The 12,789-nt window shown below is 35.6% G+C and overlaps 1 protein-coding gene across 1 annotated transcript; it reads left to right on the forward strand.

Annotated features, from left to right (window-relative positions):
* Positions 1–1,970: 1,970 nt before the first annotated feature.
* LOC308609420 (structural maintenance of chromosomes protein 1A-like) lies at positions 1,971–12,725 on the forward strand (the record flags this gene model as incomplete). Its single annotated transcript, XM_081223095.1, has 3 exons — positions 1,971–2,098; positions 2,187–2,340; positions 12,558–12,725. The coding sequence occupies exons 1-3, from the start codon at positions 1,989–1,991 to the stop codon at positions 12,723–12,725; spliced, it is 432 nt and encodes a 143-aa protein (XP_081079221.1). The 5' UTR covers positions 1,971–1,988.
* Positions 12,726–12,789: the final 64 nt, after the last annotated feature.

Genomic DNA, 12,789 nt, shown 5'->3' on the forward strand with positions numbered 1-12,789 from the left:
TTGAATAGACCTACAACAAGTGAAGAAATTGAATGGATATTTTGCAATCTTCCCACAATGACAAGCACAAACCCACAGAGCTTCACTGATTAATTCTAGAAAATATTTTTAAAAGAAATAACATCAATTTTTTATAAAATATTTCTGAAAATAGGGAATAAGAAAAAACCTTCCAACTCTTTCTATGAGACAAGTATTACCTTGACACCTTGATACAGAAGCATCACAAGAAAAGTACAGAGCTATATTCCTCATGAATATATATAGATGTAAAAATTCTCAGTAGAATATTAGGAAACCAAATCTAGAAATATATAAAAAGAATTATATACCATGACCAGATGAGATTTATCTCAGGAATGCAAGGTGGGTTAAAACATGAAAATCAGCTAATGTAATTCCTAATGTATTAATAGGATAAATGGGAAAATTGCACGATCATCTCAATAGATGTAGAAAAAGCATTTGACAAAATCCCTCATCACCTACTGACATACAGCCCTACCCACAATTCAACTTCCCTCTCACACGAAGGCTATTACCTTTCATCTCACCTGCCTTCACAGCCTCACCCTGACTCATCTCCTCTGCACCCTTACTTATGTATCTCACCACCCTGACCCACCATCCTTCTCTCTCTCACCAGCCTTCCCTGGCCACTCATTTCCTTAACCGTTATGTTGTTCACAGCCCACTCCCACCTCCAGCAATAATACTGTCCTCTTCCTGACTAATATCATCCATGATACACTTAGGTAGTGGCAATTTGATGTCCTGCTTCTTGAAGCCCTGTAGCAGTCTTAAACAACAGAAATTTATTTCTCATAGTTGTAGAGGCTGGGAAGTCCAAGATCAAGGTGCCAGCATGGTTACATTCTGATGAGGTCCCTTTTGCTGGTTCACAACAAGCACCTTCTCACTGTGTCCTCATTTTCATCTGAAACTTCATCAGAATGGTTTTTATCATCCATATTTCTACCAACATTCTCTTCATGACCACTTAGGTATTCTCTAAGAAGATTGGGTATCTCTATACAGCCCTCATCTTTTCCTTCTGGGCAATTCAGTAGAATTTCCTTTGAACGTCTGTTCACAGCAATGCAGGCTTTTTCTGGCATGCACATCCAAACTCTACTCATCTCCCAGTTCCAAAGCTGCTTCCACATTTTTAGATATTTGTAACATCAGCACCCCTATTTCTCAATTTTCTGTCTTAGTCCATTTGGGATGCTATGATAAAATACCACAGACTGGGTGGCTTATAAACAGCAGAGATTTATTTCTCACAGTTCTGGAGGCTGGAAGTCCAAGGTGAGGGTGCCAGCATGGTCAGATTTTGGTGAAAACCCTCTTCCAGGTTGCAGACTGCTGACTTCTTACTGTAACCTCACATGGCTGAAGGGGTTAGGGAGCTTTGCGGGGTCTCTTTTATAAGGGCACTAATTCCATTCATGAAGCCTCCACCCTCATAACCTAATCACCTCCCAAATACCATCAAATACCATCACCTTTGGGGGTTAGGATTTTAACATGTAAATTTGGGGAAGACACAAACAATCAGACTACAGCAATAACCTTAAATAAAATATAGTGTTTGTCTCAATTATATAGAGTCATCTATAAATAATACTCAGAGGAAATATGCTAAAAGTTAATTTGTTATCTCTGGCTGGTGGGATTGTGAGTGATTTTCCCCCTGTTTTATACTTTTCTGTACTTTTAACTTTTCTACAGCAGGCAACTTGTATATTGGGGTGGGGAGGAGGTCAACAAAATAACTTGGAAAAGGGTAAAAGAAGTCAGAGGAGTGATGGGGGTTTGTAAAAGCAGAGCTCATTGAAGACAAATTCCAACAAACTGCCTGATGGAAAGGGTGGGGACAATGGGAGAAGATCCCAAGGTGAGCTGGGGAAAGTCTTCACTTCTTGTCCTATTCACTCTGCTGGGACCAGGTAGAGCAAAGACACATGAAGATCATACATGAGACCATGGCCCAGCTACAAGACCTGGAGAATCAGCACCTTGCCAGGAATTCAGAGGTGAATGACAAGAACCACGAAATGGAGGAGATTCGTAAGAAACTGGAGGGTGCCAACAAGTGAGTGGGTTCAGGCCTGGGCTTGGAAGTACGTAGTATGGGCAGCTTGCTGGATTTGGGTCTCACCTATCTCTCTGGATCGTTTTAGAGAAATGACCCATTTACAGAAGGAGGTAACAGCCATTGAGACCAAGCTTGAACAGAAACGCAGTGACCGCCACAACCTGCTACAGACCTGCAAGATGCAGGACATCAAGTTGCCATTGTCTAAGGGCACCATGGACGATATTAGTCAGGAAGAGGTGAGTATTGAGGCTGGTGGTGGGTGTGAGCTGTGAACAACATAACCAGGAATGGGGGATGAAAGTGGCTAGGGAGGGCAGGTGAGAGAGAGAGAGAGAGAGAGAGAGAGAGAGAGAGAGAGAAAAGGATGGTGGGTGCAGGTGGTGAGAGACAAAAGGAGGGATGCAGGGGAGATGAGGCAGTGTGAGGCTGTGAAGGCAAGTGAGGTGAAAGGTAATAACCTTGGTGTGAGAGGGCAGTTGTTGGGGGTAGAGCTGTAGAGGATTTTTCCCCCAAGAGGACATCTAGCAATGTCTGAAGTCCCCGTTTCTTTGTCACAACTGGGGTGGGGGTCACTACCAGCATCAAGTGGTAGATATGAGGAATGCTGCTAAACCTCCTATAGTGCACAAGATGGTAAAACATGGCCTCAAAAGTCGACAGTGCCAAGATTTGGAAACTGTTTTAGAGATACCTAGTGAAGTATTTGTGGTTGAAATGATATATCTAGGCTTTGCTTTAAAACAATTTGAGTATAGGAAGAGGTAATGGCAGAATGTTAGCTATGAGTTGATAAATATTTTTTCTAGCTTCATTAAGATATAATTGACATATAACATTGTGTAAGTTTAAGGTGTACAATGTGATGTACAATGTGATTTCACATGTATATATTGTGAAATGTTTACCAAAATAAGGAGAGGTAACACATCCTTTACCTCACAAAATTGCCATTTTACTGTTGTTATGGTGAGAACATAAAAGCTCTACCCTCATAACAACTTTCAAGTATACAGTACAGTATTGCTAACTATAGTTACATTAAGTCCCCAAAACTTATTCATCTTATAATGGAAGGTTTGTACCCATTGACCAAAATCTCCCCATTTCCCTCAACCTTCAGCCCCTGGAAACCTCCCTGCTACTCTTTGTTTCTATAAATTCGATGTTTTTAGACTCCACATATAAATGAGATCATACAGTTTCTGTGTTTCTCTGACTTATTTCACTTAGTGTAATGCCCTCAAAGTCCATCCACATTGTCGCAAATGGGAGAATTGGCTTCTTTTTAAGACTAAATATTATTCCATTATATATATACCACATTTTCTTTATCTATTCATCCAATGATAGACAAGTTGTTTCCATGTCTTAGCTATTGTGAATAATGCTTCAATAAACATGGGAACACAGATATCTTTTCAAGATTGTGATTTCATTTCCTTTGGATATATACCCAGAAGGGGAATTGCTGGATCATATGGTAGTCTTAATTTTAATTTTTTTGGGAAACTCTATATCGGTTCCGATAGTCGTTGTACCCGTTTACATTCCCACCAACAATGCCCAAGGGTTCCTTTTTCTCAACATCCTCCACAACACGTTTCTCTTGTCTTTTTGATAATTGCCAATTTAAAAGCAGTGAGATGATATCTAATTATGGTTTTGATTTGCATTTCCTTGATGATTAGTGATGTTGAGCATCTTTTTATGTACCTATTAGTCATTTGTATGTATTCTTTGGAAAAACTGTCTATTAAGTTTCCCCTGCCCATTAAAAAAATCCAATTATTTGGGGTTTTTTGGTTATTAAGTTGTATGCGTTTTTTATATATTTTGGATATTAAACCTTTATCAGATAGATGGTTTGCAAATATTTTCTCACATTCCATAGATTACCTTTTCATTTTGCTGATTGTTTTTTTTTTTGCTGTGCAGAGCCTTTTACATTGATGTAGTCCCACTTGTTTATTTTTGCTTTTGCTGCCTTTTCTGTTGTGTCATATCTAAAAAATCATTGCCAAGGTCAATGTTAAGGACCTCTTTCCTCATGTTTTCCTCTAGGAGTTTTACAGTTTCAGTTCTGATGTTTAAGTCTTTAATCCATTTAAAGTTTATTTTTGAGTAGAGTTAGATAAGGGTCCAATCTCACTCCTTTGCATGTGAATATCTGGTTTTCCCAGCACTATTTACTAAAAAGAATAACAAATGTTGGAAAGGGTGTGGAGAAAAGGCAACCCTCTTACACTATTGGTGGGAATGTAACTTGGTGCAGCGACTATGGAAAACAGTATGGAGGTTCCTCAAAAAACTAAAATTGACTTCCGATATGATCCAACAATCCCACTCATAGGCATATACCCAGACAAAACTATAATTTGAAAAGATACATGTACTATGTTCATAGCAGTACTATTTACAATAGCCAAGACATGGAAACAACCTGTGTCCATCAACAGATGAATGGATAAAGATGTATTTTATATATATATATATAATATTCCATTATATATATTATGTATTTAATTTAATATACATAATTATTATTATAATAATTAATAATATTATTAATATAAAATAATAATATAAATATTATAATATAATAACATATAATAAATCATATATAACATAATGTATAATATATTAATATTGCTCTATATTAATATATATGATTTATATAACATATATGTAGTATAATATATTATATATAATATATATTATAATGCATAATTATAATATATAAATTATAAAATAATATATAATATATAAATTATAATATAATATATATAATATTTTATTATAATTTATATATAATATGATATATATTATATTACCATATAATATCTAATTTATTTATTATATATTATATAATATAATATTTATTGTATATTATTATATATTATAATATTTTATTTTATTTATTTATCTATTTCTTTATTTTATTTTATATATTAAAATATAATTTATAATATATTATACTATCATATAATATAATAAATAATAAATCATATATAAATAGAATATTATTAATATATATATTATATATTATAATTTATAAATTATATTAATATATTAAAATAATATATAATATATATACGGATATATGTATATATATACTTGAGTCATTTTGCTGTGCAGAAGAAATTAACAGAACATTGTAAATCAACTATACTTCAATAAAATTAAAAAGAGAGAGAGAGAGAGACTATCATTTCACCATTCAGTTTTCTTGGCTCTCTTGTCAAATATTAGTTGACCATATATTGCTGAATTTATTTCTGTGCTCTGAATTCTGTTCCATTGCTTTAGGTGTCTGTCTTTATGCCAGTACCATACTCTTTTGATTACTATAGCTTTGTAATAAAGTTTGAAATTAGGGGTTGTGATGCATCCAGCTTTGCTCTTCTTTCTCAGAACTGCTTTCAGCTAGTTGGGGTCTTTTGTGGTTCCATATGAATTTGAGGACTGTTTTTTCTATTTTTCGAAAATAGCCCTTGGAATTTTAAAAAATATTTATTTATTTTTTTTATTTTTGGCTGCATCAGGTCTTAGTTGAGGGATCTTTGCTGCAGCATGCGGGCTTCTCTCTAGTTGTGGTGTGTGGGTTTTCTCTCTCTAGTTGTGGTGTGTGGGCTCCAGAGCAAGTGGGCTCTGTAGTTCGCAGCAAGCAGGCTCTCCAGTTGAGGCTTGCAGGCTCAGTAGTTGTGGCACACAGGCTTAGTTACCCCATGGCATGTGGGATCTTAGTTCCCCAACCGGGTGTCAAACCTGCATCCCCTGCATTGGAAGGCGGATTCTTTACCACTGGACCACCGGGGAAGTCCAAGCCCTTGGAATGTTGATCAGGATTTCTCTCAATCTATAGATGGCTTTGGGTAGTATGGATATTTTAACAATATTAATTCTTCCAATCTACGAACACAGGTTCTCTCTCCATTTATTTGTGTCCTCTTCAATTTCTTTTATCAGGGTCTTGTAGTTTTCAGTATACAGATCTATCATCTCCCTTGTTAAATTTATTATTAATTATTCATTCTTTTTGATATTATTGTACATGTGATTTTTATCTTTATTTCTTTTTGAGATAGTTCATTGTTATTATATGGAAATGTGACTGCTTTTTGTAAGTTGGTTTTGTATCCTGCAACTTCACTGAATTCATTTATTAATTCTAACAGTTATTTTAATGAAGTCTTTAGAGTTCTTCTCTATATAAGATCATTTCATCTACAAACAGAGATATTTTACTTTTCTGGTTTGGATATATTTATTTCTTTTTCTTGTCTAATTGCTCTGGCTAGGACTTCCAGCACTATGTTGAATATCAGTTATGAGAGTTGACATTCTTATCTTGTTCCTGATCATAGCAGCCAACCTTTCAACCTTTCACCATTGACTATGATGTTAGCTGTGAGTTTTTCATATATGGCCTTTGTTATATTGAGGTACATTCCTTTCATACTCAATTTATTGAGAATTTTTGTAATGAAAGGGTGTTGAAATTTGTTAAGCATTTTTTCTATGTGTTTTGTGATGATCATATAATTTTTATTTTTCATTATATTAATGTAGTGTATCACATTTATTGATTTGCACCATTCTTTCATGCCAGGGATAGTCTCACTTAATCATGTTGTATAATACTTTTAATATGCTGTTGAATTTGGTTTGTTAATATTTTGTTGAGGATTTTTGTATCTATATTTATCAGGGATATTGACCTGTACTTTTCTTTTCTTGTAGTATCCTTATCTGGCTTTGATGTCAGGGTAATGCTGGCCTTGTAAAATGAGATTCCCTCCTCTTCAAATTTTTTTTTTTTTAATTTATTTAATTAATTTATTTATGGCTGTGTTGGGTCTTTGTTTCTGTGCGAGGGCTTTCTCTAGTTGTGGCAAGCGGGGGCCACTCTTCATTGCGGTGCGCGGGCCTCTCACTATTTTGGCTCCTCTTGTTGCGGAGCACAGGCTCCAGACGCGCAGGCTCAGTAATTGTGGCTCACGGGCCCAGTTGCTCCGCGGCATGTGGGATCTTCCCAGACCAGGGCTCGAACCCATGTCCCCTGCATTGGCAGGCAGACTCTCAACCACTGCGCCACCAGGGAAGCCCCCTCTTCAAATTTTTGGAAGTGTTTGAGAAGGATTGGGGTTGATTCTTCTCTAAATCTTGGTAGAATTCACCAGTTAAACTATCTAGCTTTGGACTGATTCAATTTTGTTACTCATTATTTGTCTGTTCAAAATTTCTATTTCTTCATGTTTCAGTCTCTGTTGATTATATGTTTCCAGGAATTTGTCCATTTATTCTAGGTTGTCTAATTCGTTGGTGTAAAATTGTTCATAGTAGTCTCTTCTGATCTTTTGTATTTCTGTGGTGTCAGTTTAAATACCTTCTCTTTCATTTCTTGTTTTATTTATTTGAGTCTTCTCTCTTATTTACTTATTTCATCTAGCTGAAAGTTTGTCATTTTTTTTCAAAAAACAAGCTCTTAGTTTTGCTGATCTTTGCTATACTTTTTCTAGTCTCCATTTCATTTATTTCACTGTGATTTTGTTATTTCCTCCCTTCAGCCAACTTTGGGCTTAGTTTGTTCTTTTGCTACACTTTTGAGCTGTAATTTTAGATGTTTATTTGTGACATTTCTTTTTTCTTAATGTAGACATTTATCACTATAAAATTTCCCCTTAGAACAGCCTTTTCTGCATCCCATAAAGTTTGGTAAGTTGTGTTTCCATTTTCATTTGTCTCAAGATATTGTTTGATTTCCTTTTTGATTTCTGCTTTAACCCATTGGGTGTTCAGTAATGTGTTGTTTGATTTCCACACATTTGTGAAAATTCCAGTTTTCCTCCTGCTATTGCTTTCTACTTTCATATCATTGTGGTCAGAAAAGTATGTCAATCCTCTTACATTTTCTAAGGTTTGTTTTGGGACCTAATATATGATCTATCCTGGAGAATGTTCCATGTGCATTTAAGAAGAACATGTGTTCTTCTGCTGTTGGGTGGAAGGCTCTGTATATGTCCGTTAGGTTCATTTGGTCTAGGATATAGTTCAAGCCAAGGTTTCCTCATTGGTTTTCTCTCTGGATGATCTATCCATTGTTGAATGTGGGATATTGAAGTCCCCTAATATTATTGTATTGTTGTCTATTTCTCCCTTCAGACATGTTAATATTTGCTTAATATATTTAAGTATTCTGATATTGGGTGCAGATATATTTACAATTGTTATATCCTTTTGATGAATTGACCAATTTATAATTATACAATGACTTTCTGTGTCTACATTTTTTTTACTTAAAGTCTATTTGTCTTGTATAACTATTCCCTCTCTCTTTTGGTTTCTAGATACATGAAATACCTTTTTCTTTTTTAAAAAAATTTATTTTTTAAAATATCTTTATTGGAGTATAATTGCTTCACAATGGTGTGTTAGTTTCTGCTTTATAACAAAGTGAATCAGCTATACATATACATACATCCTCATATCTCAACCTTCTTGCGTCTCCCTCCCACCCTCCCTATCCCACTCCTCTAGGTGGTCACAAAGCACCGAGCTGATCTCCCTGTGCCATGCAGCTGCTTCCCACCAGCTATCTATTTTACATTTGGTAGTATATATAAGTCCATGCCACTCTCTCACTTTGTCCCAGCTTACCCTTCCCCCTTCCGCTGTCCTCAAATCCATTCTCTATGCCTGTGTCTTTATTCCTGTCCTGCCCCTAGATTCTTCAGAACCTTCTTTTTTTTCTTAGATTCCATATATATCTGTTAGCATAAGGTATTTGTTTTTCTCTTTCTGACTTACTTCACTCTGTATGACAGACTCTAGGTCCATCCACTTCACTACAAATAACTCAATTTCGTTTCTTTTTATGGCTGAGGAATATTCCATTGTTTATATGTACCACATCTTCTTTACCCATTCATCTGTCAATGGACACTTAGGTTGCTTCCATGACCTGACTATTGTAAATAGAGCTGCAGTGAACATTGTGGTACATGCCTATTTTTGAATTATGGTTTTCTCAGGGTGTATGTCCAGTAGTGGGATTGCTGGGTCATATGATAGTTCTATTTTTAGTTTTTAAGGAACCGCCCTACTGTTCTCCATAGTTGCTGTATCAATTTACATTCTCACCAACAGCGCAAGAGGGTTCCCTTTTCTCCACACCCTATCCAGCATGTATTGTTTGTATATTTTTTGATGATGGCCATTTGACTGGTGTGAGGTGATACCTCATTGTAGTTTTGATTTGCATTTCTCTAATGATTAGTGATGTTGAGCATCCTTTCATGTGTTTGTTGGCAATCTGTATATCTTCTTTGGAGAAATATCTATTTAAATCTTCTACCCATTTTTGGATTGGGTTGCTTGACTTTTGATATTGAGCTGCATGTGCTGCTTATATATTTTGGAGATTAATCCTTTGTCAGTTGCTCCGTTTGCAAATATTTTCTCCCATTCTGAGGGTTGTGTTTTGATCTTGTTTATGGTTTTCTTTGCTATGCAAAAGCTTTGAAATTTCATTAGGTCCCATTTGTTTATTTTTGGTTTTATTTCCATTTCTCTAGGAGGTGGGTCAAAAAGGATCTTGCTGTGATTTATGTCATAGAGTGTTCTGCCTATGTTTTCCTCTAAGAGTTTGATAGTTTATGGCCTTACATTTAGGTCTTTAATCCATTGTGAGCTTATCTTTGTATATGGTGTTAAGGAGTGTTCTAATTTCATTCTTTTATATGTAGCTGTCCAGTTTTCCCAGCACCACTTATTGAAGATTCTTTTCTCCATTGTATAATCTTGCCTCCTTTATCAAAGATAAGGTGACCATATGTGCATAGGTTTATCTCTGGGCTTTCTATCCTCTTCCATTGATCTATATTTCTGTTCTTGTGCCAGTACCATACTGTCTTGATTACTGTAGCTGTGTAGCAGAGTCTGAAGTCAGGGAGCCTGATTCCTCCAGCTCCATTTTTTTTCCTCAAAATTGCTTTGGCTATTCGGGGTCTTTTGTGTTTCCATACAAATTGTGAAATGTTTTGTTCTCGTTCTGTGAAAAATGCCATTGGTAGTTTGATAGGGATTGCACTGAATCTGTAGATTGCTTTGGGTAGTAGAGTCATTTTCACAATGTTGATTCTTCCAATCCAAGAACATGGTATATCTCTCCATCTGTTTGCATCATCTTTAATTTCTATCATCAGTGTCTTATACTTTTCTGCATACAGGTCTTTTGTCTTCTTAGGTAAGTTTATTCCTTGCTATTTTATTCTTTTGGTTGCAATCATAAATGGGAGTGTTTCTTGAATTTCTCCTTCAGATTTTCCATCATTAGTGTATAAGAATTCAGGAGATTTCTGTGCATCATTTTGTATCCTGCTACTTTACCAAATTCATTGATTAGCTCTAGTAGTTTTTTGGTAGCATCTTTAGGATTCTCTATGTAGAGTATAATGTCATCTGCTAACAGTGACAGTTTTACTTCTTCTTTTCTGATTTTTATTCCTTTTATTTCTTTTTCTTCTCTGATTGCTGTGGCTAAAACTTCCAAAACTATGTTGAATAATTATGGTGAGAGTGGGCAACATTGTCTTGTTCCTGTTCTTAGAGGAAATGGTTTTAGTTTTTCACCATTGAGAATGATGTTGGCTGTGGGTTTTTCATATATGGTCTTTATTATGTTGAGGTAGGTTCTCTCCTTGTCTACATCATGGAGAGTTTTTATCATAAATAGGTATTGAATTTTGTCAAAAGCTTTTTCTGCATCTATTGAGATAATCATATAGGTTTTATCCTTCAGTTTGTTCATATGGTGTATCACATTGATTGACTTGCATACATTGAAGAATCCTTACATTCGTGGGATAAACCCCACTTGATCAGGGTATGATCAGGGTATGATCCTTTTAATATGCTGTTGGATTCTGTTTTTTAGTATTTTGTGAGGATTTTTGCATCTATGTTCATCAGTGATATTGACCTGTAGCTTTCTTTTTTTGTGACATCTTTGTCTGGTTTTGGTGTCAGGGTGATGGTGGCCTCCTAGAATGAGTTTGAAAATGTGATGACCCAAAACCAATAGGATGCAGCAAGAGCAGTTCTAAAACGGAAGATTATAGCAATACAATCCTACCTCAAGAAACAAGAAAAATCTCAAATAAACAACCTAACCATACACCTAAAGCAATTAGAGAAAGAACAAAAAACCCCCAAAGTTAGCAGAAGGAAAGAAATCATAAAGATCAGATAAGAAATAAATGAAAAAGAAAGTAAGGAAACAATAGCAAAGTTCAATAAAACTAAAAGCTAGTTCTTTGAGAAGATAAACAAAATTGATAAACCATTAGCCAGGCTCATCAAGAAAAAAAGGGAGAAGACTCAAATCAACAGAATTAGTGTTGAAAAAGGAGAAGTAACAACTGACACTGCAGAAATACAAAGGACCATGAGAGATTACTACCATCACCTATATGCCAATACAGTGGACAACCTGGAAGAAATGGACAATTTCTTAGAAAAGCACAACCTTCCAAGACTGAACCAGGAAGAAATAGAAAATATAAACAGATCAATAACAAGCACTGAAATTGAAACTGTGATTAAAATCTTCCAACAAACAAAAGCCCAGGACCAGATGGCTTCACAGGCAAATTCTATCAAACATTTAGAGAAGAGCTAATAGCTATCCTTCTCAAACTCTTCCAAAATATTGCCATTGTTTCTTAATCAAGCTTTCTGCCTCTTTCGCCTTGTCTTCTCCTTCTGGGACTCCAATAATTCATAGATTGTTCCTTTTAATGATATTCCATAATTCCCATAAGCTTTCTTCACTTATTCTTTTTTCTTTTTACTCTTCTGAATGGATGATTTAGGATAATTTGTTTTCCAGGTCTTCCAAATTCTTTCTTCTGTTTGGTCAAGTCTACTCTTGGAGCTCTTTTTCCTTCAGTGAAGTCATTGTATTCCTCAATTCTAGGATTTCTGTTTGTTTGCTTGTTTTCTAATTGTTTGTTTGTTTTTGTTGTCTAACTTATTTTGTCCTCCATTGTTTTCCTAATTTCATTTAGATATCTATCTTTGTGTTCTTTTTGTTCACTGAATTTCTTTAATAGGATTTCTTTCCCCAAATTTATCTTTAAATTTTTTTAAACTTTGAGATATAATATAGCTAACATAAAAGTTGTCATTTAATCCATTTGTAAGTGTTAATAAAATTATTTTGAATTATTTGTCAGGCAGTTGGTAGACCTCCATTTCTTTAGGTTCAGTCAATAAGTTTTATTAGTTTCCTCAGTGGTGTCATGTTTCCTTGATTATTCATGATCCTTGTGCATTGCATTGGTGTATGTACATTTCAGGAAGTAGGCACTTTTTCCAATGTTTACAGACTGGCTTTAGCAGACACAGCCCTTCACCAATCAGACTGTCTAAAGATTCTGTGTGGGCTTTCTAGTGGTATCCATGGGAAGGTTTGCTGCTGGGGTCCTTGGATGGGAAGTCTAGTGCCTGGGTCAGCAGGTGGGCAAGCATGGTGCTTGTGTACATGGGAACCAGCTTGGTGCTTCAGTCTATGGAGGTGGGCCTGGAACCTGGGTTCACTGTTGTGGGCCTGGTGCTTTAGACTGTAGTGATGGGCCTGGGATTGGGGTCTTCATGGGCAGACCTGGATCCTGGGTCCACAGGGA

Source organism: Mesoplodon bidens, assembly GCF_964165515.1.
Source record: "Mesoplodon bidens genome assembly, chromosome: X".
Lineage (NCBI taxonomy): Eukaryota > Metazoa > Chordata > Mammalia > Artiodactyla > Ziphiidae > Mesoplodon > Mesoplodon bidens.